This window comes from Pongo abelii, chromosome 19 (assembly GCF_028885655.2).
Source record: "Pongo abelii isolate AG06213 chromosome 19, NHGRI_mPonAbe1-v2.0_pri, whole genome shotgun sequence".
NCBI lineage: Eukaryota > Metazoa > Chordata > Mammalia > Primates > Hominidae > Pongo > Pongo abelii.
This window is the reverse complement of record NC_072004.2, coordinates 83183099-83208883: the sequence shown is the minus strand read 5'-3', so window position 1 is coordinate 83208883 and position 25785 is coordinate 83183099. Positions and strand designations below refer to the sequence as shown.

The 25785-nt window shown below is 47.3% G+C and overlaps 2 protein-coding genes across 26 annotated transcripts in view; one reads left to right on the top strand and one right to left on the bottom strand.

Annotated features, from left to right (window-relative positions):
* BPTF (bromodomain PHD finger transcription factor) overlaps positions 1-1303 on the bottom strand; it is a 158792-nt gene extending 157489 nt beyond the window's left edge. For 24 of the 25 annotated variants that reach the window (XM_063718899.1, XM_063718896.1, XM_063718895.1 and 21 more), the window contains exon 1: positions 468-1273. In XM_063718899.1, coding sequence (XP_063574969.1) covers positions 468-1080 — 613 coding nt within the window. In that variant the 5' untranslated portion in view covers positions 1081-1273. Of the gene's footprint in view, positions 1-467 lie in introns of all 25 variants that reach the window. The other variant, XM_063718911.1, reaches the window with a different exon arrangement.
* LOC134760577 (uncharacterized) lies at positions 1292-25015 on the top strand. Its single transcript, XM_063718914.1, has 2 exons — positions 1292-2118; positions 24690-25015. The coding sequence occupies exons 1-2, from the start codon at positions 1519-1521 to the stop codon at positions 24801-24803; spliced, it is 714 nt and encodes a 237-aa protein (XP_063574984.1). The 5' UTR covers positions 1292-1518; the 3' UTR covers positions 24804-25015.
* The last annotated feature ends 770 nt before the right edge of the window (positions 25016-25785 follow it).

Here is a 25785-nt window from a genome sequence, read left to right as displayed (position 1 = left end):
CCCTTTTAAGTAACAGATATATAATAAAAATCCGAAAGAAACCACATTAGAAATGCAAAGAGGTTTGCAAAACAAGAGGCTTCTTTCATTCCAGAAAACCACACCAAAACAAGGGGAGAAAAATGAATGCAATGGATATGTTTGCCAAAGTTTCAATCCTGCCCGGTGGAGACACTGCACTGGCACAAATTTTGAAGAGGAAAAAGAGGGGGTTGGGGGGGGAGAGAGAGAGCGAGCGAGTGTGGCCTGCAAACTGCAACAATGCAATCTCCATTTTGAACAATGCGCCTCTTTCCTCTTGTAAATCTAGTTTTTTGCCACTTGATGTGCCGTCGCATTTCCCCTCTGTTTGGGGGGGAGGCGGGGTTGGGGGGAGATCCGAGCAGGATGCACAGCACACGAGTGAGCAAGGGGGGAGGGCAGAGGAGGTGGGGAAGGAGTCTGCAGCAACTGGGCTGGGTGGGTACCTGGAGTGCTGCTGTAGGTACTATGGCTCCTGAAGCTGCTTTCCGTGCAGTAACTGGCGTCGTCGTCGTCGTCTTCCATCTCCTCCGGATAATCGGAGTCATCGTCGTCCTCTTCCATCTCATCCTCCTCGTCGTCCTCAGAATCCTGGGTCTCCTCGGCGTCGCCGTCCTCCTCCTCCTCCTCCTCGGAGACCATGTCCTCCTCTTCCTCCTCCTCCTCGCTCTCGTGGTCATCGTACACCACTTTGTTGACGGCCCTCCGGGCCGCGGTGGTCCGGGCCAGGTGGCCGCCGCCGCCCCCGCCCCCCGTCCTGCCGCCCCCGCCTCCTCGCCCCCCCCGGCCCGGGGCGCTGGTGCTGGGGGGGGCCGGCGGCGGCGGCGGCGGCTTCCTCCGGCTACTGCTGCCCCCCCTGGGCGAGCTCAGCCGCGTCTTGGGCGCCACCTCAGCCTGGGCGGCGGCCCACCTGCCCCGGCTGCTGCCGCGGTGCCGCGAGCGGAGCCCCCCGATGGGTCCGGACGTGGGCGGCGGCGGCGGTGGCGGCGGGGCCGGGGCGCAGCGCTCCGCAGCGGGAGCCGCGGGCTGCTTGGGCGGCCTGCCCCGCCGGCCCCTCATGTCGGAGCCGAGGCGGGGGGAGAAGGAAAGCGAAGGGGGAGGGGCGGGCGCAGGGGGGGCGGTGGGGAGCGCCGGGGCCGGGTGGGGAGGCCCGCGGGGCCGGGCGGGAGGGGCCCGGCCGACGGAAGCGGGTGGAGGGAGAAGGCTCAATCCGAATTGCTGGGGCCCCACTCCGGATCGCCTTCAGCCGCCATCTTGTTTCTTCCCTCTCGCTCGGTGACTGGGAGAACCGACAGCGGCCGCAGGCCCAGAGCGCGGTCACGTGAGCTGCGCCGCCGACGAGCCTGGGACGGAGCGAGGCGGCGCGGCGGCCGCTAGGGGGAGCGCGGGAGCGTCGAGTCGGGGCGGGGAGCCCTGGGCGCCTGGGCTCGGCACAGCGCGGTGCGGCTGGACTCCGGGCGCAGGTGGCGCGGCTGAGAGGGGCGCGCAGCTCGCGAAATGCCCGGCGTCAAAGGCCTTCGGAGACCAAAGTCTCCACGGACCCCTGGCTGGAGCCCAAAGCCGGCCAGACCTCCTCCCCGCGTCTCCCCTTTCACGGCTCGGAGAGGAAGGCAAGGGAGCCCCCAAATATCATTCCCCTCCCGCCCCCTGTGGAGACTGATGCTGAAAGAGCCAGGAGAGAAAGAAAAAAAAAAGTCGCGGAGAGGGGCGGCCCAAGCGACCGAGGGCACCGGGCAGTGCCAGCGACGGAGGGAAATTAGTCAAGGGGACAGAGAGACAAGCCCCCTGAACTTAGGAAACTCCGAAGCTTGGAGCTGGAGTCCAGAAAATGACTCCAATGACAACTGCTCGGGATCTGTGCCAGGAGCCACGCCTGGGGCTGCCGCGCCCGGAGGGAGGGGCGCCCTAAGACCTGTGGCGTGGAATCCGCACTGGGAAAGCCTCAGTAAATTCCAGAACGCAACTACTGCACGTTCCAATGTCCCGCCACCTTCCCAGTGCCCCAGGTGGGACTTTGATCACCTCAGCAAGAACTTACCTCTCCTTTGCAGTGGAAAAGAGGGAATCCTGCCTAAAACCTTCTTCACGATGTTACACGTTTGTATTATCGGGAAATAACCTTAATTTATTGACCTGACAAGTCACTAGGTTTCAGCTTAGCCCAAAGGACGAATCATGATGACATTTCAGGCAACCTCAAACCTTATCACAGCGACTCAACCCTGAGTGGTTGAGGTCAGCTTTTCAGATAAGAGAAAGGTTTTATAAACATATTAATATTTATTGAGAGAAGTGACAACCGAAAAGTAATTTAAAGAAAAATAGTTGGCCAGGCGTGGTAGCTCACACCTGCTATCCCAGTCCTTTGAGAGGCCAAGGCTGGATGATAGCTTGAGGTCAAGAGTTCAAGACCAGCCTGGGCAACATAGCAGGACTTCGTCTCTAGAAAAAATTTGAAAAATTAGCCGGGCATGGTGGTGTGCACCTGTGGTCCCAGCTAGCGAGAGGCTGAGGTGGGAGGATTGCTTGAGCCTGGGAGGTGGATGTTGCAGTGAGCCGTGATTGCACCACTGCACTCCAGCTTGGGTGACAGAGCAAGACCCTGTCTCAAAATTTTTTTAAAAGGATGCTGGGCGCGGTGGCTCACGCCTGTAATCCCAGCACTTTGGGAGGCTGAGGAGGGTGGATCACGAAGTCAGGAGTTCGAGACCAGCCTGGCCAATATGGTGAAACCCCATCTCTACTAAAAATACAAAAGTTCTGTACTAAAAATACAAAAGTTAGCCAGGTGTGGTGATGCGTGCCTGTAGTCCCAGCCTGTACTCCGGAGGCTGAGGCAGAAGAATCGCTTGAGCCTGGGAGGTGGAGGTTGCAGTGAGCCGAGATCACACCACTGCACTCCGGCCTGGCAACAAAGCAAGACTCCGTCTCAAAAAAAAATAAATAAAAATATCTAACAGGATTCTGTATACCAAATGGCTTATTTCAATCTTGTTAGGAAAATGGAACACATACGTGAAATGAAAATTAAAATACAAGCACTAATTGCCAAAGAAATGCATTCAATACAATTTGGTTGAGCTCTAAGGGTGACAAATGTGTATATGTCTCCAGGGACCAGGTAAGTAATGTAAGTCAATAAAGTAGGCAAGATGAAGACCTAGGCCAATGTAGGTGCCCATATTTTGTTAGAAGAGGGTGGCCAGGCACGGTGGCTCAGGCCTGTAATCCCAGCACTTTAGGAGGCCAGGTGGGCGGATCACTTGAGCCCAGGAGTTCCAGATTATCCTGGGCAACATGGTGAAATCCTATCTACTAAAAATACAAAAATTAGCTGGGCGTGGTGGCTCATGCGTGTAATCCCAACTACTTGGGAAGCGGACAGGAGAATCGCTTAAACCCAGGAGGCAGAGGTTGCAGTGAGCCAAGATCGTGCCACTGGACTCCAGTATGGGTGACACAGCAAGACTATCTCAAAAAAAAAAAAAAAAAAAGGTAGTGAGGAACTGAGAATTATTTGGAGACACAAAAATTGAAACCTTAAATATGCATATCCCAGCGATCTTGGTTCACTGCAAACTCCTAAGCTCAAGCAATCCACCAGTGCCTCCCTCCCAAAGTGCTGGGATTACAGGCCACAGCCACTGTACCCAGCCACCCTCTTTAAACGGGGTGGCTCAATACGGGTCCCTCAATACGCGGCCAGGGCCGGGCGTGGTGGCTCATGCCTGTAATCCCAGCACTTTGGGAGGCAAAGGCGGGCGGATCACTTGAGGGCAGAAGTTCGAGACCAGCCTGGTCAACATGACGAAACCCTGTCTCTACTAAAAACTAGCCAGGTGTGGTGGGGCACCGGTAGTCCCAGCTATTTGTGAGACTGAGGCAGGAGAATCGCTTAACCTGGGAGGTGGAGGCTGTAGTGAGTGGAGATCACACCACTGCACTCCAGCCTGGGCAACAGAGCGAAAGTCTGTCTAAAAAAAGAAAGCGGGAGGCACTTCCATTGGCCAAGTCCTCATCTTGCCCTACTTTATTGACTTTCATTACTTACCTGGTTCCTGGAGGCATATACAGATTTGTCACCCGTAGTGCTCAACCAAACTATATTGAATACATTTATTTGGCAATTAGTGCTTGTATTTTTTCATTTCACATATGTGTTATGTTTTCCTATCTAGATTGAAATAAGCCACCAGGCTCAGTGGCTCATGCCTGTAATCCCAGTACTTTGGAAGGACGAGGCGGGCGGATCACCTGAGGTCAGGAGTTCGAGATCAGCCTGACCAACATGGTGAAAACCCATCTCTACTAAAAATACAAAAATTGGCTGGACATGGTGGCACTTGCCTGTAATCTCAGCTACTCTGGAGGCTGAGACAGGAGAATCGCTTGAACCCAGGAGGCGGAGGTTGCAGGGAGCCAAGATCGCACCACTGTACTCCAGCCTGGGTGATGAAGTGAGACTCTGTCTCAAAAAAAGAAAAAAGAAATAAGCCATTTGGTAGATGCAATCAGAATCCTGTTAGGTTTCTTTTCTTTACTTTCTTTCTTTTTAAATTTTGAGACAGGGTTTTGCTCTGTCACCCAGGCTAGAGTGCAGTGGTGCAATCGCAGCTCACTACAACGTCCACCTCCCAGTCCACCTCCCAGGCTCCCGGGCAGCTGGGACCACAGGTGCGCACCACCATGCCCAGCTAATTTTCAAATTTTTTCTAGAGACAAGGTCCCAATATGTTGCTCAGGCTGGTCTCAAACTCATGGCCTCAAGCTATTCTCTGGCCTTGGTCTCTCAAAGGGCTGGGATTGAAGGTGTGAGACACCACGCCCAGACAACTATTTTTCTTTAAATTACTTTTTGGTAGTCATTTATTTCAATAAATATTAATATATGTTTATATTGCACTCCAGCATGTGTGACAGAGCAGGACCCTGTCTCAGAACAAAACACTACGGATTGATAAAAATATAAGCAGTCTTGGCCCAGTGTGGTGGCTCACACCTGTAATCCCAACACTATGGGAGTCTAGGGTGGGTGGATCATCTGAGGTCAGGAGTTTGAGACCATTCTGGCCAACATGGTGAAACCCCGTCTCCACTAAAAATACAAAAATTAGCTGGGCGTGGTGCTGTGCGCCTGCAATCCCAGCTACTAGGGAGGCAGGAGAATTGCTTGAACCCAGGAGGCGGAGGTTGCAGTGAGCCGAGATCGTGCCACTGCACTCTAGCCTGGACGACACAGCAAGACTCCATCTCAAAAAAGAAAAAATAAATAAAAAATAGGCAGTTTGGATATAGCCCAGAGTCTACTAGTTTGCAACGTATATCCTACATAGTGTGTAAAATGCTATGTACTGCCAGGTGCGGTGGCTCACACCTGTAATCCCAGCACTTCGGAAGGCTGAGGTGAGAGGATCACTTGAGACCAGTAGTTCGAGGCAACATAGCGAGATCCCCAGCTCTAAAATAAAATAAGAATGCTATGTATTATAGGGAATACAAAGATATTAGAAGTGGGAACACCCTTCAAAATTTATAATTGAACAGTAAAAGAAAATTATTTATAAAAAATATACAATACATGGAATGAGACCTGTTTTGCATAACTTTTTTTTTTTTTTTTTTTCAAGAAATGGTCTCGCTCTGTCACCCAGGCTGGAGTGCAGTGGCGTGATCTTGGCTCACTGCAACCTCCACCTGCCGGGCTCAAGCCATCCACCCACCTCAGCCTCCTGAGTAACTGGGACTGCAAGTGCCTGCCACCTTGCCCAGCTAATTTTTGTATTTTTTTTTTAGTAGAGACAGGGTTTCGCCATGTTGGCCAGGCTGGTCTCGAACTCCTGACCACAAGTGATCTGCCCGCCTCAGCCTCCCAAAGTGCTAGGATCATAGGCATGAGCCACTGCGCCCAGCCTACGACATGTCTTCTTGGGGAAGGGAGCGCTACTGGACATTTTTGGCTAAGTGGAACAAATACTCAGTTCCTGACAAGCTGCACAGGTATGTGGTCACCAGGCTTTCAATCTTTGCTGGGGCCCAAGAGCAAAGTAAGACCAGTTTCCAGAAACAATATTTATTAGCCAAAGAGAGCAAGGCTTTGATACAAAACCCTAAGCACAACCATAGGATGCTCCTTTGCAGGGTTTTCATGCGCCCTTCATACAGCACCCCAGTATGTGGTTGTCCAGAGAGTGCTGTTGGATACACTGGGTCATGAGGACCAATTAGCAGAAGTCCTTGCACCACAGCCTGGACCTGCTGAAGAATCTTCTCTTGCTCTCCCTTGTGGCTCAATGTTAGCAAGGCTTCAGGTCACTCTGAAAATGGGTTAAGACAGCACAAACAAACATGTTATATATAGTCGTCGTCTTCTTCTTCTTCTGCTTCTGCTTCTGCTGCTTCTGCTTCTTCTTCTTCTTTCTTCTTCTTCCTCTTCTTCTTCCTCTTCTTCTTCCTCTTCTTCTTCTTCTTTCTTCTTCTTCTTCTCCTTCTTCTCCTTCTTCTCCTTCTTCTCCTCCTTCTCCTCCTTCTCCTTCTTCTCCTTCTTTCTTCTTCTTCTGCTTCTTCTGCTTCTGCTGCTGCTGCTTCTTCTGCTGCTGCTTCTGCTTCTGCTTCTTCTGCTTCTGCTTCTGCTTCTTCTTCTTCTTCTTTCTTTCTTCTTCTTCTTCTTCTTCTTCCTCTTCTTCTTCCTCTTCTTCTTCTTCTTTCTTCTTCTTCTTCTTCTTTCTTCTTCGTCTTCGTCTTCTTCTTCTTCTTCTTCTTCTTCTTTCTTCTTCTTTCTTCTTTCTTCTTTCTTCTTGATGGAGTCTCACTCTGTCACATAGGCTAGAGTGCAGTGGCGTAACCTCAGCTCACTGCAACCTCTGTCTTCTGGGTTCAAGTGATTCTCCTGCCTCAGCCTCCTAAGTAGCTGGGATTCGAGGCACACAGCTAATTTTTGTATTTTTAGTAGAGACGGGGTTTTACCATGTTGGCCAGGCTGGTCTCGAACTCCTGACCTCAGGTGATCCACCTGCTTCAGCCTCCCAAAGAGCTGGGATTACAGGCATGAGCCACCATTCCCGGCCTTGTATATCTAGTCTTCTGAATCCAAAGAGAGCCACCAAGCATCCAGTACTGTCAAAAGAAATCACCCCACCCACAGTCCTTGACTTCTTTTTTTTTTTTTTTGAGATTGACTTTTGATCTTGTTGCCCAGGCTGGAGTGCAATGACGTGATCTCGGCTCACTACAACCTCCGTCTCCCAGGTTCAAGCGATTCCTGCCTCAGCCTCCAGAGAACTTCATTACATCTGTTGTATGTCCCTTAGCTATGGCCAGTCTTCAAGACTTGCTTTGAAGTCCAGGTGGCATGGGTGATTTTGTTAAAATCTTTTGCTATTTATTGCAAACACTGTGCTCCAAACAACGTCAAATTGGCTGTCAGAGTCTCATGCTATAATACTAGATATATATTTTCTACCATCAGCCACAGAAGACTAGAGAGTTACAGACCACTCCCATTCCATTTCCCTGAGCATCTACGGCCTACCACCACTCTGGTACCAATTTCTTTATCGGTTCTTTTTTTTTTTGAGACAGAGTCTTGCTCTGTCGCCTAGGCTGGAGTGCAGTGGCACGATCTTGGCTCACTGCAACCTTTGCCACCCAGTTCAAATGATTCTCCTGCCTCAGTCTCCCAAGTAGCTGGGATTACACGTGTGCACCACCACACCCAGCTAATTTTTGTATTTTTAATAGAGATGTGGTTTCACCATGTTGGCCAGGCTGGTCTCAAACTCCTGACCTCAAGTGATTCACCTGCCTCAGCCTCCCAAAGTGTTGGGATTACAGGCGTGACCCACCACACCCAGCAAATGTGAGCCTTTTATGGCACTTGTCTTTTTTTTTTTTTTTTTTTTTTTTGTGAGATGGAGTCTGGCTCTGATGCCCAGGCTAGAGTGCAGTGGCATGATCTCGGCTCACTGTAACCTCTGCGTCCCAGGTTCAAGTGATTCTCCTGCCTCAGCCTCCTGAGTAGCTGGGATTACAGGCACGTGCCATCATGCCTGGCTAATTTTTAATAGAGTTGGGGTTTCACCATGTTGGCCAGGCTGGTCTCGAACTCCTGACCTCAGGTGACCCGCCCACCTCGGCTTCCCAAAGTGCTGGGATTACAGACGTGAGCCACCGTTCCTGGCCTATCAGTTGAGTTCTTGATGGCAAGCAACAGAACCATTGCCTACTTCAAGCTCACAGAATCTCTGATAGTGCCCAAGAATGAGGCTCTGAGACTTTGCAGCCAACAAGTGTCCAAAATCAGGCTATAGAATTGGACCAGTGAGGATAGCATGGTGGCAGCTGCCTGGCAGAAAGCCCAGCTTGTCCTGGTAAAGCATCAGTCGGGGGCCACTGCTTCATAGCTGTTCTGGCTTCCAGCTAAAAGGCTGCTCTGGGTGTGCCTGAGTGCAGGGTCTAGCAGCAGGAGGGACCATGATGGCAAGTGCCTGGCATCTTAGTTCCCATAGTGGGCTACAGGCTACATATAATGTGAAGGGTTCTTTAAATCTGGGAGGGAGTTCAGATTGGATGGAATATGACAGGCTAGGTGTGGTGGCTCACACCTGTAATCCCAGCACTTTGGGTGGCTGAAGTGGGAAGAACACTTGAGTCCAGGAGTTTGAGGCTGCAGTGAGCTATGATTGTGCCACTACATTCCAGCAGTCTGGGCAACTAAGCAAGCCCTTGTCTCAAAAAAAACAAAAAACAAAAAACAAAAAACACAGAGAGAAACCAACCTGATATGATTTAAACTTAGATGAGTTGGGTGATGTGTCACACATCTGCAGTTAAGGCTCAGAAAGTCAGAGGACAGGAACTGATTTATGAAGGAAGTGATTAGCTCTGTGATGTCAGATAGGTCAATCAACACTGACCGAACCCCAGTTTGCTCACAAATCAGTTAAGGGGGCTGGGTTAGAACCAGACTTTCCAATACTTTCCACATATATAGCACCCAATGAAAATTAGCAGGGGATATGGAATGTGGTTTAAAACATTTCTTTAAAGAATACAATTGTAATGAAAATAAAATATATAGCATTGGAGAAGATATTAAATATTGCATTTGTAACACTTTCCCCAAAAAAGCCCTCTTTTTTTTAAGTTCAAAGAAATTTGAACTTAAATCCGTATACCTAACTTTTTATTCTCAGTTTTGCACTCTAAATAGCTCATGTAAGGTAAGTCCTGATTGAGTCTCTTAACTGATCTGTTTCTTTTTATCTTTCTTTCTTTCTTTCTTTCTTTTTTACAAATGGGATCTCACGGCCGGGTGTGGTGGTTCACACCTGTAGTCCTAGCACTTTGGGAGGCCGAGGTGGGCGGATCACAAGGTCAGGAGTTCAAGACTAGCCTGGCCAACATGGTGAAACCCCATCTCTACTAAAAAAAAAAATACAAAAGTTAGCCGGGCGTGGTGGTGGCACACTCATATAATCCCAGCTGCTGGGGAGGCTGAGGCAGGAGACTCGCTTGAGCCCGGGAGGCGGAGGTTGCAGTGAGCCAAGATCACGCCATTGCACTCCAGCCTGGGTGACAGAGCGAGACTCCATCTCAAAAAAAAAAAAAAAAAGAAACAGGAAATGGGATCTCACTCGGTCACCCAGGCTGGAGTGAGTGATGCAGTCACACCTCTCTACAGCCTCAAACTCCTGGGCTTAATGCATCCTCTCACCTCAGCTTCCCAAGTAGCAGGGATTGTAGGCTTGAGCCACCACCCCTGGTGCGTGATCTCTTTAAATGACAAGAAACCATTTACAACTGTATGTGCTAAAATAATTTAAGCCATCTTTTATAGCTAAACATTCACAACAGTGGAAATGATATTTAAGTTATATTTAAAGCTCCTTTGTTTCTTTCATTGACAAATGTACTTAGAACTTAGAATATTCCGGCTCGGCGCGGTGGCTCACGCTTGTAATCCCAGCACTTTGGGAGGTGGAGGCGGGCGGATCACCTGAGGTCAGGAGTTTGAGACCAGCCTCAACATGGAGAAACCCCGTCTCTACTAAAAATACAAAATTAGGCGGGTGTGGTGGTGCATGCCTGTAATTCCAGCTACTCTGGAGGCTGAGGCAGGAGAATTGCTTGAACCCGGGAGGTGGAGGTTGCGGTGAGCCAAGATTGCGCCATTGCACTCCAGCCTGGGCAACAAGAGCGAAACTCCGTCTCAAAAAAAAAAAAAGAACTTAGAATATTCCTTCTGGATTTTAGATCCAATCAAACTTGCCATAGTGAGTATTTCAAAATCATGATGAGGTTCCAGTTGACAGAACACAAATGCATTATTAGGACAATCACTTCACAGCCTGGACATCATTTGTGGTATATCGGCCAAAATTATCCAATACAAAAGTATGTGAAGACAGAGTTTCTAAGATGCCTGCCCCAGAATCCCCAACCCCCATCTCTTAATTAATTAATTAATTATTATTATTATTATTATTAGAGATGAAGTCTGGCTCTGTTGCCCAGGCTGGAGTGCAGTGGCGCGATCTCGGCTCACTGCGACCTCTGCCTCCTGGGTTCAAGCGATTCTTCTGCCTCAGCCTCATGAGTAGCTGGGACTACAGGCACAAGCCACCACGCCCGGCTAATTTTTGTATTTTTAGTAGAGACGAGGTTTCACCACGTTGGCCAGGCTGATCTCGAATTTCTGACCTCAAGTGATCTGCCCGCCTCAGCCTCCCAAAGTGCTGGGATTACAGGCATCAGCCACTGCACCCAGCCCTCATCTCTTTCTCTCTTCTCTCTCTCTCTCACACACACACACACACACACACACACACACACACACACACACACACACACACACACACACACACACACACACACACACACACACACACACACACACACACACACACACACACACACACATATTCTGACACCTTCCTGCACATTGGATTATTCCTTATACTTCTTGGGCTCCTGAGATAAACTCCTCTAGCATCTTCGTGGGTCCCTTGTCTACGCAGGCAATAATGTGCTATGCAACTGAATGCCAATGGTGGGCTCCTGCCCACCATCAGACCCCACCCTCTTCAGCCCATCAGGGGATGAGGTTGTCCTGAACAAAGTGGCTCAGAGGCTGCGTACACCCTGAGAGCTTGGAGGATGAATATCTATCCCCGCCCACCTCTTATCCTATTCACTGTGTATCAGTCCATAGCTCTCCAATCAGGAAGGTCTAGATTAGATCATTTCTAAGGTTCCTTCCAATACTGATCTCTATGATTATGATCTGGCTATGGCTCCTATTTAAGTGCGCTGAATTTGGGTTATTGACAAGATAATGAGGTGGAAATGTCTAAGAGACAGTTTGAAATGTAGACTGGGCTGAGCGAAGTGGCTCACACCTGTAATCCCAGTACTTTGGGAGGCCAAGACGGCCAGATCACTTGAGGTCAGGAGTTCTAGACCAGCCTGGGCAGCATGGTGAGACCCCCTCTCTACAAAAAATATAAAAATGAGCCAGGCGTAGTGGCACGTGTCTGTAGTCCCAGCTACTCAGGAGGCTGAGATGGGAGGATCCCTGAACCCAGGAGACAGAGGTTGCAGTGAGCCAAGATCACATTGCTTGCACTCCAGCCTGGGTGACAGAGTAAGACCCTGTCTCAAAAAAAAAAAAAAAAAAGAAAAGGAAAGAGAAAGAAAAAAATGTAGACTGAAGCTCTGGAAGGATTGAAGCTGGGGATATAAATTGGGAACCAGTCTCATTGAGATGAAAATTGCAGCCAGCAGACTATTTATCTATTTATTTTGAGACAGAGTCTCACTCTATCACACAGGCTGGAGTACAGTGGCGCAATCTTGGCTCATTGCAACCTCCGCCTCCCTGGTTCAAGCAGTTCTCCCGCCTCAGCCTCCCTAGGGGGCTGAGATTACAGGCATGCGCCACCATGCCCAGCTAATTTTTGTATTTTTAGTAGAGATGGGGTTTCACCATGTTGGCCAGGCTGGTCTTGAACACCTGACCTCAAGGGATCCGCCCCCTTGGCCTCCCAAAGTACTAGGATTACAGGCGTGAGCCACCGTGCCCAGCCTCAGACTAAACTATTATAAAAGAGAAAACAGAGAGACTAAGAGCACCTCGTATATACCCTGGGGAATCACCTACATTTCAGAGCTGGAAGGAGAGAAAGAGTGGTCTACTTGATGTATGAAGCATGATCAATCAGTATCAATACTAGCTTTAGGATGAAGGCATAGCCAAATTGGAAACTGGACAAATTTCAGAAACTATGCACCAAAACTTACAAACCTCAAATCCTAGTTTTCTTCCTATCTCTTTGGCCACTCCCCTTAGTCCTCAGTTTCTTTTCTGTTTTTCTTTTTTTTAGAGTCTTGCTCTGTTGCACAGGCTGGAGCACAGTGGCGCCATCTAGGCTCACTGCAAGCTCCGCCTCCCAGGTTCACACCATTCTCCTGCCTCAGCCTCTCAAGTAGCTGGGACTACAGGTGCCCACCTCCACGCCTGGCTAATTTTTTGTATTTTTTTTAGTAGACACGGGGTTTCACTGTGTTAACCGGGATGGTCTCGATCTCCTGACCTCGTGATCCACCCGTCTCGGCCTCCCAAAGTGCTGGGATTACAGGCGTGAGCCACCACGCCTGGCCCACACCTGGCTAATTTTTGTATTTTTAGTAGAGACGGGGTTTCACCTTGTTGGCCAGGGTGGTCTTGAACTCCTGACCTCAGGTGATCTGCCTGCCTCGGCCTCCCAAAGTGCTGGGATTACAGGTGTGAGCCTGTAATTTGTATTTATTTATTTATTTGAGACAAGGTCTCGCTCTGTCGCCCTGGCTGGAGTGCAGTGGTGTGATCATGGCTCACTGCAATCTCAACTTCCTGGGTTCAAGCAATCCCCCCACCTTAGCTTCCTGAGTAGCTGGGACTACAGGCTCTCACTACCACACCTGGCTACTTTTTTTATTTTTAGTAGAGACAGGTTTTGCCATGTTGGCCAGGCTGGTCTCGAACTCCTGGCCTCAAGTGATCTGCCTGCCTCGGCCTCCCAAAGTGCTGGGATTACAGGCGTGAGCCACTAGGCCTGGCCTCAGTTTCTTTAATGGACTCACTTACCTCTGCAGATTGTCTCAAATGTCATTACCCTCAGCCTTCTCTCCTGTTTACAGGTCTCTTGGACCATCCAGTCCAGTCTCATGATACTTGCCACCCAATATGCTCATGTTTCCCAAACCAGCAACTCTTGTCTAGATCCACGCTCTAATTAGCTGTTTCTCAAGCAACGTTTTGACTGGTTTTGTTTTTGTTTTTGTTTTTTTGCTTCCCTGGTACCTGGGATAAAAGTCCCCTGAATTAAAACATGAATATTCACCTCACCCAGTCCTCTGGGAGGTCCACCAGTCCCTGTTTTGGGAAGAATGGAGCTGAGCTCTAGCTGAGAAAAAAAAACTCCATTCGCTCTAGCTGAGAAAAAAAACTCCATTCGGGGATCTAAAAATTTTGCAGCTTGGAAGTGCAAAAAAAAAAAATTGCAGCTTTGCACAGTGAGTCAGGGTGACCAACTTCTCCTAGTTTGCCAAAGAGTTTCCCAGTTTTAGTACTAAAAGTCCCAAATCCCAGGAATCCTCTCAGTCCCAGGCAAACCGGGTGGTTTGGTCAACCCCACAGGGAGGCGTTCTTTATGAGGCGTGGCAAGGGTAAAGAGTGGCTGTGCCCATCAAACACAGACAGTTTATGAATACTTGAGTGGGTGGAACATATACTTTTAACTATTCCCTAGGGCCCCCAGCGCCTTCGCAGAGGTCCATAAGAGCAGGTGGGGGCAATGGGGCAGTGAAATTTGGGTAAAAGGCTAATGTGACCTCATTTAAAACCGCAGGCTGGAGAGGCCCCGGGACTTTGGGTATCTATTTGCATAGCCAAGATCACATCAGATTCACATTTTATCTAGTACTTTTTCTATCTGTGACTCTGCCAGACATTGTCACCGTTTAACAGCTACATAATACTCCATCAAGAGAATATTTAGACTGGGCATAGTGGCTCACACCTGTAATCCTGGCCTTTTTGGGAGGCCGAGGTGGATAGATCACTTGAGATCAGGAGTTTGAGACAAGCCTGGCCAACATGACAAGACCCCATCTCTACTAAAAATACAAAAATTAGCCACATGTGGTGGCACATGCCTATAGTCCCAGCTACTCGGGAGGCTGTGGCATGAGAATTGCTTGAACCCATGAGGTGGAGGTTACAGTAAGTTGAGATTGCACTCCAGCCTGGGCGATAGAGTGAGACTCTGTCTCAAAAACAAAAAACAAAAAACAAAAAACAAAAAAAAAGAAGAGGATTTTCAGTGTGTTCCAGAAATGTTCCTATTATAAATACATCTTTGTGCTAAAAGTTTTTTCTTTTCCTATATTTAATATTTTTTTTCGGGCTAGATGCAGTGGCTCATGCCTATAATCCCAGCATTTTGGGAGGCCAAGGCATGAGGATTGCTTGAGGCCAGGAGTTCGAAACTAGTCTGGTCAACATAGGGAGACCCTGTCTCTAAAAAATATGTTTAAAAAGACTTAGCCACACATAGTGGCATGCCCCTGTAGTTCTAGCTACTTGGGAGGCTGAGGAGGGAAGATCACTTCAGCTCAACTGTTCAAGGTTGCAATGAATGAGCCATGATTGCATCACTGTACCCCAGCCTGGGTGAGAGAGCAAAACCCTGTCTCTTAAAAAATAAAAATATACGGCCGGGCACAGTGGCTCACTCCTGTAATCCCAGCACTTTGGGAGGCCGAGGCAGGCGGATCACCTGAGGTCAGGAGTTCAAGATCAGCCTGGGCAACACGGTGAAACCCTGTCTCTACTAAAAATACAAAATTAGCTGCACATGCCTGTAATCCCAGCTACTCGGGAGGCTGAGGCAGGAGAATCGCTTGAACCTGGGAGGTGGAGGATGCGGTGAGCCAAGATCATGCCATTGCACTCCAGCCTGGGCAACAAGAGTAAATCTCCACCTCACCAAAAAATAAAAATAAAAAAATAAAAATAAAAATATACATTTTTTTTCAGTACTCATTTGGAAGTACCATTATGTGCCAGAGACAGGGCTAAGCACTTTACATGCATTATTTCCTTTAAACTTCACCATAGATAACCCTCTGGAGTAGGTAGTATTTTCCCCAGGTAGACACTAGCGCTCAGAGGTTATGTAATTTTCCCAATGCCACATAGCTAGTGCGTGATGAAGCCAAGATTTGAAATCAACACCACCACTTACTTTCAAAATATGTTGATGGTGAATTTTGGTTTGTTTACAGCTGTATCATCTTTTGCCTGGCTTTGCTCTACTGAGCCACCACTGAGCCTTGTATATGTCTCTCTTTATTTTTGGTTATGTGCACTGCCCCAGTGACCACGCATGTCTCTCTTTAGCACCTCTCCCACTGTGTTGAAATTGCTTGTTTACACTTCCGCTCCACCTACAACTGGAGGGTAGAACTGCATTTATTCATCTTTTTCCAACACATCTAGCAAGATATAGTAGAGACTCAAGAGAAATTTGTTGTTGAACATATAAAAGGAGAACTCCAGGCCGGGCACGGTGGCTCACACCTGTAATCCCAGCACTTTGGGAGGCTGAGGCAGGTGGATCACCTGAGGTCAGGAGTTCGTGACCAGCCTGGCCAATGTGGCGAAACCCTGTCTCTATTAAAAATACAAAAATTAGCCAGGCGTGGTGGCATGCACCTGTAATCCCAGCTACTCAGGAGGCTGAGGCAGGAGAATCGCTTGAACCCAGGAGGCAGAGGTTGCAGTGAGCTGAGATCATGCCACTGCCCTCCAGCCTGGGTGACAGAGTGAGGCTCCATCTCAAATAAATAAATAAATAAATAGGCTGGGCAAGGTGGCTCATGCCTGTAATCCCAGCACTTTGGGAGACCGAGGTGGGCGAATCACGAGGTCAGGAGTTTGAGACCAGCCTGGCCAACATGGTGAAACCCCGTCTCTAATAAAAATACAAAAATTAGCCAGGCATCGTGGCAGGTGCCTGTAGTCCCAGCTATTCAGGAGGCTGAGGCAGGAGAATCGCTTGAACCCGGGAGGTGGAGTTTGCAATGAGCCAAGATCACACCACTGCACTCCAGCCTGGGCGACAGAGCGAGACTCCATCTCAAAAAAAAGAAAAAAAAATACAAAAAATTAGCTGGGTGTAGTGGGGTGCCTGTAATCCCAGCTACTCGGGAGACTGAGGTAGGAGAATCGCTTAAACACAGGAGGCAGAGGTTGCAGTGAGCCAAGATCTCGCCATTGCACTCTAGCCCAGGTGACAGAGCGAGACTCCGTCTCAAAAAAATAAATAAATAAAATAAAAATAAATAAATAAAAGGAGAACTCCAGTGGTTGAGAGTGAAGGGAAGGATTATTTCAGAATTGAGGAGACTGGAACTGCTGGATGAGTGAGGGTTGACAGTCTTATAGGTATTCAAAAAAGGTGGCATTACCAGAAGTCAGGGAGGAACTGAGTCAGGTAGGCAAGGCATTCTGGACTTTGGGAATGGAGAAAGCAATTTTGGGCAGTAGGAATTTTCATGGAATGCCTTCTCTTACTCACTCAACAAATATTTATTGAGTGCCTACTGTATGCTGGTAGGTGTACAATGAATGCTACTTTGGATGAAGTCAAGGGGGAAGGCTTCTGTAAGGAGGTGACATTTGAGCTCAAACTTGAATATATAAGAAGTGGTCAATGTGAAGAACTGGAGAAGGACATTCTGAACAGAGTGAATTCAGCTTGCTTGGGAAACAATGGGAAGACAAAATGTTTGGGGGCCAGCTCTGTGATCCTGGGTAGGTCTCTTTTGAGACAGAGTCTCGCCTGCTCACCCAGGCTGAAGTGCAGTGGTGCAATCTCGGCTCACTGCAACCTCCACCTCCCAGGTTCAAGCGATTCTCCTCCCTCAGGCTACGGAATAGCTGAGATTACAGGTGTACACCACCACACCAGGCTAATTTTTGTATTTTTAGTACAGATGAGGTTTCACCATATTGGCCAGGCTGGTCTTGAACTCCTGACCTCAAGTGATCTACCTGCCTCAGCCTCCCAAAGTGCTGGGATTACAGGCAAGAGCCACCACACCCAGCCTGGGCAGGTTTCTTGACCTTGGTCTTCTCATCTGTAAAATGGAATGTACCCACCCACCTCATAGAGTTTAATAAAATGAGCATTAAATGAAATAATGAACATAAAGAGCTTAGCGTGGTGTCTGAAACCTAGTAAACACTTAATAAAGGTTAGTGGTAGTAATAATTATGAATTTATTCTTTACTATTTTATTAATAGAACACTTAGGAATGTATGGATAGTCACATGGTATCGTTCAATGTAAATACTGTGGAATCAGATCTGGATTTAGTCCCAGGGATACTGCATACTGTTATAATTTGCATATGTAGATATATATACATATACATATATATGTTTGTTTTTTTTTTTTTACCTCTCTGAGTCTTAGTTTTTTCAGCTATTAAATGAAGGTAAATATAGAACTTATTAGAGGCCGGGTGCGTTGGCTCACGCCTGTAATCCCAGCACTTTTGGGAGGCCGAGGTGGGCGGATCATGAGGCAGGAGATAGAGACCATCCTGGCTAACACAGTGAAACCCCGTCTCTACTAAAAATACAAACAAATTAGCTGGGCGTTGTGGCGGGCGCCTGTAGTCCCAGCTACTCGGGAGGCTGAGGCAGGAGAATGGCGTGAACCCGGGAGGCGGAGTTTGCAGTGAGCCGAGATCGCGCCACTGCACTCCAGCCTGGGAGACAGAGCAAGACTCCGTCTCAAAAAAAAAAAAAGAACTTATTGCATAGGATTGTTTTAAGGATTCGATGAAATAATACACATAATATATTTAACTTGGGGACCTGATAACATGGGAAACTCTCAAAAATTTTATCTTTTGTCATTTAAGCTTGCAGGGATTTTATTTATTTTATTTTTTATGATCTATTTATTGTAGAGATGAGGGTCTCACTATATTGCCCAGGCTGATCTTGAACCCCTGGACTCAAGTGATCCTCCTGCCTCAGCCTCACAAAGTGCTGGGCCTGCAGGTGTGAGCCACTGCACCTGACTAAGAGATTTTATTTTTATTAATTGATTGATTGAGATGGAGTCTCGCTCTGTCACCCAGGCTGGAGTACAATGGCACGATCTCAGCCCACTGCAACCTCCACCACCCAGTTCAAATGATTCTCCTGCCTCAGCCTCCCGAGTAGCTGGGATTACATGTGTGCACCACCACGCCCAGCTAATTTTTGTATTTTTAATAGAGATGTGGTTTCACCATGTTGGCCAGGCTGGTCTCAAACTCCTGACCTCAAGTGATTCACCTGCCTTGGCCTCCCAAAGTGCTGGGATTACAGGCATGAGCCACCATGCCTGGCCTGGCTAAGAGATTTTAAATCCTCTCATCCTCCTAGAAAGAATACCGTCAGTTCATGTCAACCCAGAGCCCATCTCTGACTTACTCTTTAACTTTTTGTTAGCTATGTGAATAATTCTCCTGTTTGTACCAATATAACCTTAGATGTGTTTTTTGTTGTTGTTGTTTTTGAGACTGAGTCTCCCTCTGTTGCCCAGGCTGGAGTGCAGTGGCATGATCTTGGCTCACTGCAACCTCTGCCTCCCAGGTTCAAGCGATTCTCCTGCCTCAGCCTCCTAAGTAGCTGGGATTACAGGCACCTGCCACCACACCCAGCTAATTTTTGTATTTTTAGTAGAGATAAGGTTTCACCATGTTGGCCAGGCTGGTCTCCAACTTCTGACCTCAAGTGATCTGCCTGCCTCAGCCTCGCAAAGTGCTGGGATTACAAGCATGAGCCACCATGCCCTGCCCTTAGATGTTTGTGCTTTGCATATACACATATGTGTATAGATATACATATATGTATTTTTTTTAGATAGAGTCTCCTCTCAGGCTGGAGTGCAGTGGCGTGATTCCAACTCATGGCAACTTCCACCTCCCAAGTCAAGTGATTCCCCTGCTTCAGCCTCCTGAGTAGCTGGGATTACAGACGCCTGCCACCATACCCGGCTAAGTTTTGTATTTTCAGTAGAGATGGGGTTTCACCATTTTGGCCAGGCTGGTCTCGAACTCCTAAACTCAGATGATCTGCCCACCTTGGCCCCTCAAAATGCTGGGATTACAGGTGTGAGCCACCATGCCTGGCCAAAGTATATTCTTTTGATTTTAAAAATTAAAATATTATAAAATTAAAACCCAAACCACAATGAGATGCCACTTCACATTCACTAGCATGGCTGTAATTGTTTTAAAAAAATAAAAATAAAAAGTGTTGGAGAGGGTTTGGGGAAATTGGAACCATTATATATTGTTAGCGAGAATGTAAAACCACGTAGCACTGTGGAAAATGCTTTGGCAGTTACTCAAAAAGTTAAACTTAGAGCTACCATATGACCCACTAATTCTATTCATACATATATAGTCAAAAGAATTGCAAACAAATGGTCATGCAAAAACGTACACACATATGTATACAGCAGCATTATTCTCAATGACCAAAAGGTGGAAACAGTCTACATGTGCATTAACAGATGAATGGATAACCCAAATGTGATTGATCCATGTAACAGATATATTATTCAGCCTTGAAAGGAAGGAAATTCTGACACATATTACAACATGGAGAACCCTTGAGGGCATTATGCTAAGCGAAATAAGCCAGTCACCAAAGGACAAATACTGTGTGATTCCACTCATATGAGGTACCTAGAGCGGTCAAATTCATAAAGACAGAAAGTAGGCCGGGCATGGTGGCTCACACCTATAATCCCAGCACTTTGGGAGGCCGAGGCAGGCAGATCACGAAGTCAGGAGTTCAAGACCAGCCTGGACAACATAGTGAAACCCTGTCTCTACTAAAGATACAAAAAAATTAGCTGGGTGTGGTGGCAGGTGCCTGTAATCCCAGCTACTTGGGAGGCTGAGGCAGGAGAATCACTTGAACCCGGGAGGCGGAGGTTGCAGTAAGCCGAGATCCCTCCATTGCACTCCAGCCTGGGCGACAGAGCGAGACTCCGTCTCAGAAAAAAAGAGGACAGAAAGTAGAAGGGTGGTTACTGTGGGCCGGGAGAAGGAGAGAATGGGGAGTTAGTTAGTGTTTAATAGGTACAGAGGTTCAATTTGGGAAGATGAAAACGTTCTGGAGATTGGTTGTACAACAATGTGAATATACTTAACACTACTCAAATATACACTTAAAAATGGTTAGAGACAACCAGGTGTGGTAGCTCACACCTGTAATCCCAGCACTTTGGGAGGCCAAGGTGGGTGGATCACAAGAGTCCAGGAGTTCAAGACCAGCCTGGGCAACATAGTGAAACCCCATCTCTACAAACAATGCAAAAATTAGCCAGGTGTGGTGGTGTGTTCCTGCGGTCCCAGTTACTTGTGAGATGGAGGTAGGAGGATCACCTGAGCCCAGGGAGTTTGAGGCTGCGGTGAGACATGATCATACCACTGCACTCCAGCCTGGAAGACAGAGTGAGACCCTGTCTCAAAAAAAAGGGGGGGTGGTGGTTAGAGTGTAAATTTTATGTTATGCATACTTTACCACAATTTTAAAAATTATTTGAAAGAAGCCACACACAAAAGTCTTATTTAGTGAAATCACATATTGTGTGATTTCATTTATTTAAATGTCCCGAATGGGCAAATTCATAGGAAGTAAATAAATACTTGCCAGGAAGTGGGAGAGGAAATGGGGAGTAGGGCCATGGGGGCTTCTTTCTGGGGTGATGAAAATGTTCTGTTTTTGTTTGTTTGTTTATTTGTTGAGACAGAGTCTCGCTCTGTCACCCAGGCTGGAGTGCAGTGGTGCAATCTCTGCTCACTGCAACCTCCGCCTTCCTGGTTCAAGCAATTTCTCCTGCCTCAGCCTCCCAAGTAGCTGGGATTACAAGCATGCACCACCACACCTGGCTAATTTTTATGTTTTTTTTAGTAGAGACAGGGTTTCACCATGTTAGCCAGACTGGTCTCAAACTCCTGGCCTCAGGTGATTCGCCCACCTCAGACTTCCAAAGTGCTGGGATTACAGGTGTGAGCTACCGAGCCCAGCCAGATGTTCTGGAATCAAATAGTGGTGATGGTTGTATAACCTTGTGAATACTACATTAAAACCCACTAAATTGTGTACTTATTTAAAACGGTGAATTTATGGTAGATAAATTAATTATATCTCAATAAAAATTAATAAAAAAGAGTGGTATGAGGAATTGGGAAAACATTACATATATATGCCTTAAGTCTTCTTTAATCAGTTCCCTTTGTCCTTTCTGGAACAAAGTTATACCCAACTGATACTATATTATCATAAGGTGTCCAGTCCAGATCTATCTGTATATCTTTATCTCTCTCTACATATATATCTGTATCTGTATCTATATCTCTCCAGAACAATATGCAAAATGGCTTGATGATTTTTCTTTTTGATTTTAACACTTAACATTTTTTTGGCTGGGCGTGGTGGCTCACGCCTGTAATCCCAGCACTTTGGGAGGCCGAGGTGGGTGGATCACTTGAACCCAGGAATTCAAGAACCGTGGGCAACATATCGAGACCCCTTTTCTACAAAAAATACAAAAATTAGCCAGGCATGGTGGCACATACCTGTAGTTCCAGCTACTTGAGAAACTGAGGCAGGAGGATTGCTTGAGCCCAGGAGGCAGAGTTGCAGTGAACCGAGATTGCACCACTGCACTCCAGCCTGGGTGACAGAGCCAAACTTTGTTTCAAAAAAAAAAAAAAAAAAATCTAGCCTTGCAGTGGCTCGTGCCTGTAATTCCAACACTTTGGGAGGCTAAGGCAGGAGGATGCCTTGAGCCCAGGAGTTTGAGGCTGCAGTGAGCTATGATTATGTCTTTGTACTCCAGCTTGGGAGACAGAAAGGGACTTTGTCACAAAAATAAATAAATTAATTAAATACATTTTTTTATTTTCTTTCTTTTTTTTTTTTGACAGGGTCTCACTCTGTCACCGTATCACCCAGGTTGGAGTGCAATGGCTCAATCTCAGCTCACTGTAACCTCCACCTCCCAGGCTCAAGTGATAACTCCTACCTCAGCCTATGAAGTAGCTAGGGACTGCAGGTGCACACGACCACGCCTGGCTAATGTTTTTTGTTGTATAGTTTTTGTAGCGACGGGGGTTTTCTCATGTTGCCCAGACTGGTCTCGAACTCCTGGGCTCAAGCGATCCATCCACCTCAGCCTCCCAAAGTGCTGGGATTACAGGTGTGAGCCATCGCGCCTGGCCATTTTTTTTCCTTTTACTGTGTCTGTGGTTCCACAACTTCCTTTTTTCCCATTCTCTATGGACTTTCTACCTCATTTGGACTGTGCTTAGATTGACCTAGTTTTCTCTTTAATCAAATCTTCAGGAACCAATTTATTACCATTAAAAATGATCTAACAAGCTTTATTTTTATCATTGTTTAAAATCCTCATTTTGAGTAACACAACCACAAAGTAAAGAATGTTATCATTGATTTAACCAGTAAAAGACAACACTTAACAATAAAATTTTAAAAACATACGCCAGCCGGCTTACCTGATGAAAAAAAGGATCGCGGCTGCGAGCTGCATTTGCCAGACAATGGTTTTAGATTTGCTGTGCACGCTGAACGCCATGAAAAATGGACTGCCTGGCCTCTTCATAAGGAAATCAATTACTTGTCTCATTCTGAGTGAAAAGAATGAAAGGATTTAAGAAATCATAATAACCAAACTGGGGAGAATAAAACAAACTGGGAAGAGGCATATCATACATTTCAAGCTAGTGTTGCTTTGTTTGAAAGTAAAGTCTTTATGCCTTCAAATATTTAAGGTGATTTTTATTCCTTCATTCTTGAGTCCTCTGAAGCTCCTGGGAACACCCCCCGCTAAAAGCAGCTGCCAGCCTTTACTTCCTTTTTTTTTTTTTGAGATGGAGTCTCACTCTGTTTCCCAGGCTGGAGTACACTGGCGCGATCTCGGCTCCCTGCAAGCTCCGCCTTCCGGGTTCACACCATTCTCCTGCCTCAGCCTCCTGAGTAGCTAGGATTACAGGCGGCTGCCACCACGCCCAGCTAATTTTTGTATTTTTAGTAGTGACGGGGTTTCACCGTGTTAGCCAGGATGGTCTTGATCTCCTGACTTCATGATCCGCCTGCCTCGGCCTCCCAAAGTGCTGGGATTACTGGTGTGAGCCACCGCGCAGCTGCCAGCCTTAACCATGCCCCATGTCATTTTTTTCCTTGCTTGTCAAGACAAATCACTCAAACAGAGTCTCCTCTGATCCTCCCCAGCACAGGCATCCCATTCAAGAATTTGCAGCCAGGCTCGCCTGGCAGTGGAAAACAAATTTTGTTTCCAGGGGGAAGTTACACGTAATCTTTTTTTCTGAACTGGGCTTCCATCATACTCAAGTTACTTCTTTTGGCTCTGGGTGCTCCCTGAGCAGGCCTGGCTAATAGGAAGTGAAGCAAGCACTGGTTTTTCAAAGCCCCATTTAGTCTTCCTAATGGGTCATTCTCACTGAGCACTATAGGGGCAAAAATATGTTGATTTCCTGATTGACTAAAGCTACCTTGAGTCATTTCAGCCATTTCATTATCTTCTCACCCTCACAAATACCACTTTCTCAGCCAGGAAGCTATAAAGCTGATGTCTTAGGAGATTTAGAATTTGATTAAACATTTATTTGCATTGCTCAAAACTGAATTTATAGTAGCTTGATCATAATATGAATGACCTTTTTTTTGTTGTTGTTAGAGGAAGGGAAGACAGTAAATAAAACATACATTTACATTTGCCAGCTGATGTTGAAGGCATATAGGATTTTCTTTTTCCTAAAAAAAAAAAAAGAGGCTGGGGAAAAGCTTCTTTTTCTTTTTCTTTTTTTTCTTTTTATTTTATTTTTTTTTTTTTTCTGAGACACAGAGTCTTGATCTGTTGCCCAGGCTGGAATGCAGTGGCATGGTCTCAGCTCACTGCAACCTCTGCCTCCCGAGTAGCTGGGATTACAGTTGCCCACCACCACGCAGGGCTAATTTTTGTATTTTTAGTAGAGACGGGGTTTTACCATGTTGGCCAGGCTGGTCTCAAACTCCTGACCTCAAGTGATCTGCCTGCCTTGGCCTCCAAAGTGCTGGGGTGAGCTACCTTGCCCGGCCTTTTTTTTTTTTTTTGAGACAGGGTCTCACTCTGCTCTGTTGCCCAGGCTGGAGTGCAGTGGCATGATCTCAGCTCACAGTAGCCTTGACCTCCTGGGCTCAAGTGATCCTCCCACTTCAGCCTCCAGGTAGCTGAGACTACAGGCACTTGCCACCATGCTCAGCATTTTTTTTTTTTTTTTGGATAGAGACGGGGTCTCACTATGTGCCCTGGCTGGTCTGGAAATCCTGGGCTCTAAGCGATCCTCCTGCCTCACCCCTCAAAGTGCTGGGATTATAGGCGTGAGCAAATGCACCCAGCCTGGGGTAAAGCTTCTTTTGCCTTGGCTGGGATCTATGGATTGTGTGGTGGTTAACTTTAGGTGTCAACTTGAATGGATTAAAGAATATCTAGAAACCTGGTAAAGCATTATTTATCCAATCTCCTAGGGCCCCGGAGAGAACAAAAACAGAGAGGTAACTATGTCAAGCTATCTGCTGGAGCTGGGACACATTCTTCCTCTCCTGTCCTTGGACAACAACTCCAGGCTCCCCAGCCTTTAAACTCCAGGACTTCTCCCCTCTCCTCCACCCTTCCTGGCATCTCAGGCCTTTGGCCTCGAACTGAAAGTGACACCATCAGATTCCCTGATTCTGAGGCCTTCAGGACTTGAACTGAGCCATACTACCAGCCTCCCACAGTCTCTAGTCTGCAGACGACCTGTCGTGGGACTTCTTGCCAATTTCCCTAACAAATAAACCCCATCTCGTCTTTCTCTCTTTCTCTCCTGTTGAATCTGTCTCCCTGGAGAACCCTGAGTAATACAGTTTGAGGCTGGAAGGAATGGATCTTCTTTGCCTTGTCCTGGGAAAACACACATCCACGTACATACAGTAGATTGCCCTTACAAACAGGTATGGCCAGGCTGGACCAAATTCTATAGGCTCTTGACCTCAGCCAGGGCTACTGTAGTCTTATAGCAGTCACTTCCCAGGACTGCACCTTGCTTTGCTGATTCTCCAACTCTTCGTGTTCAGAAAAGCAGACCCGGATCACAGAGGCAAGGAACAGAAGGCAGTCTTGCAGACATGCCTCAACCCGTTTGCATAGATTGAATCCCTTGGCCAGAGCAGTGGCCCAGAAATGAATGAATGGAATCTCTCAGACCACCTGCAGCTACCTGACTTACCTGACCCCTCCGCTAGGAGGTGCTCAACATAACTATGGAGCGAAACTGGCCAGGCTGCGGGACATGGGGTGATGAAAGTATGACCGACCAGCCCTTCAATCTAGCCTGCTTGCAGTCTTTTTTTTTTTTTTTTTTGAGATGGAGTTTTGCTCTTGTCACCCAGGCTAGATTGTAATGGCGCGATCTTGGCTCACAGCAACCTCTGTCTCCCGGGTTCAAGCGATTCTTCCATCTCAGGCCCGCCCTGCTTGGAGTCTTTTTATTAAAGATATCAGATGTGGCCAGGCGTGGTGGCTCATGCCTGTAAGCCCAACAATTTGTGAGGCCAAGGTGGGTGGATCACTTGAGACCAGGAG

Excerpts from the sequence above, each read along its gene's own strand:
- LOC134760577 (XM_063718914.1), top strand. The coding sequence starts at position 1,519 with ATGCCCGGCGTCAAAGGCCTTCGGAGACCAAAGTCTCCACGGACCCCT. Across the intron at positions 2,119-24,689 it reads CCTTCTTCACGATGTTACAC|GGCCCCGGAGAGAACAAAAA; the intron begins GTTTGTATTATC and ends CCAATCTCCTAG.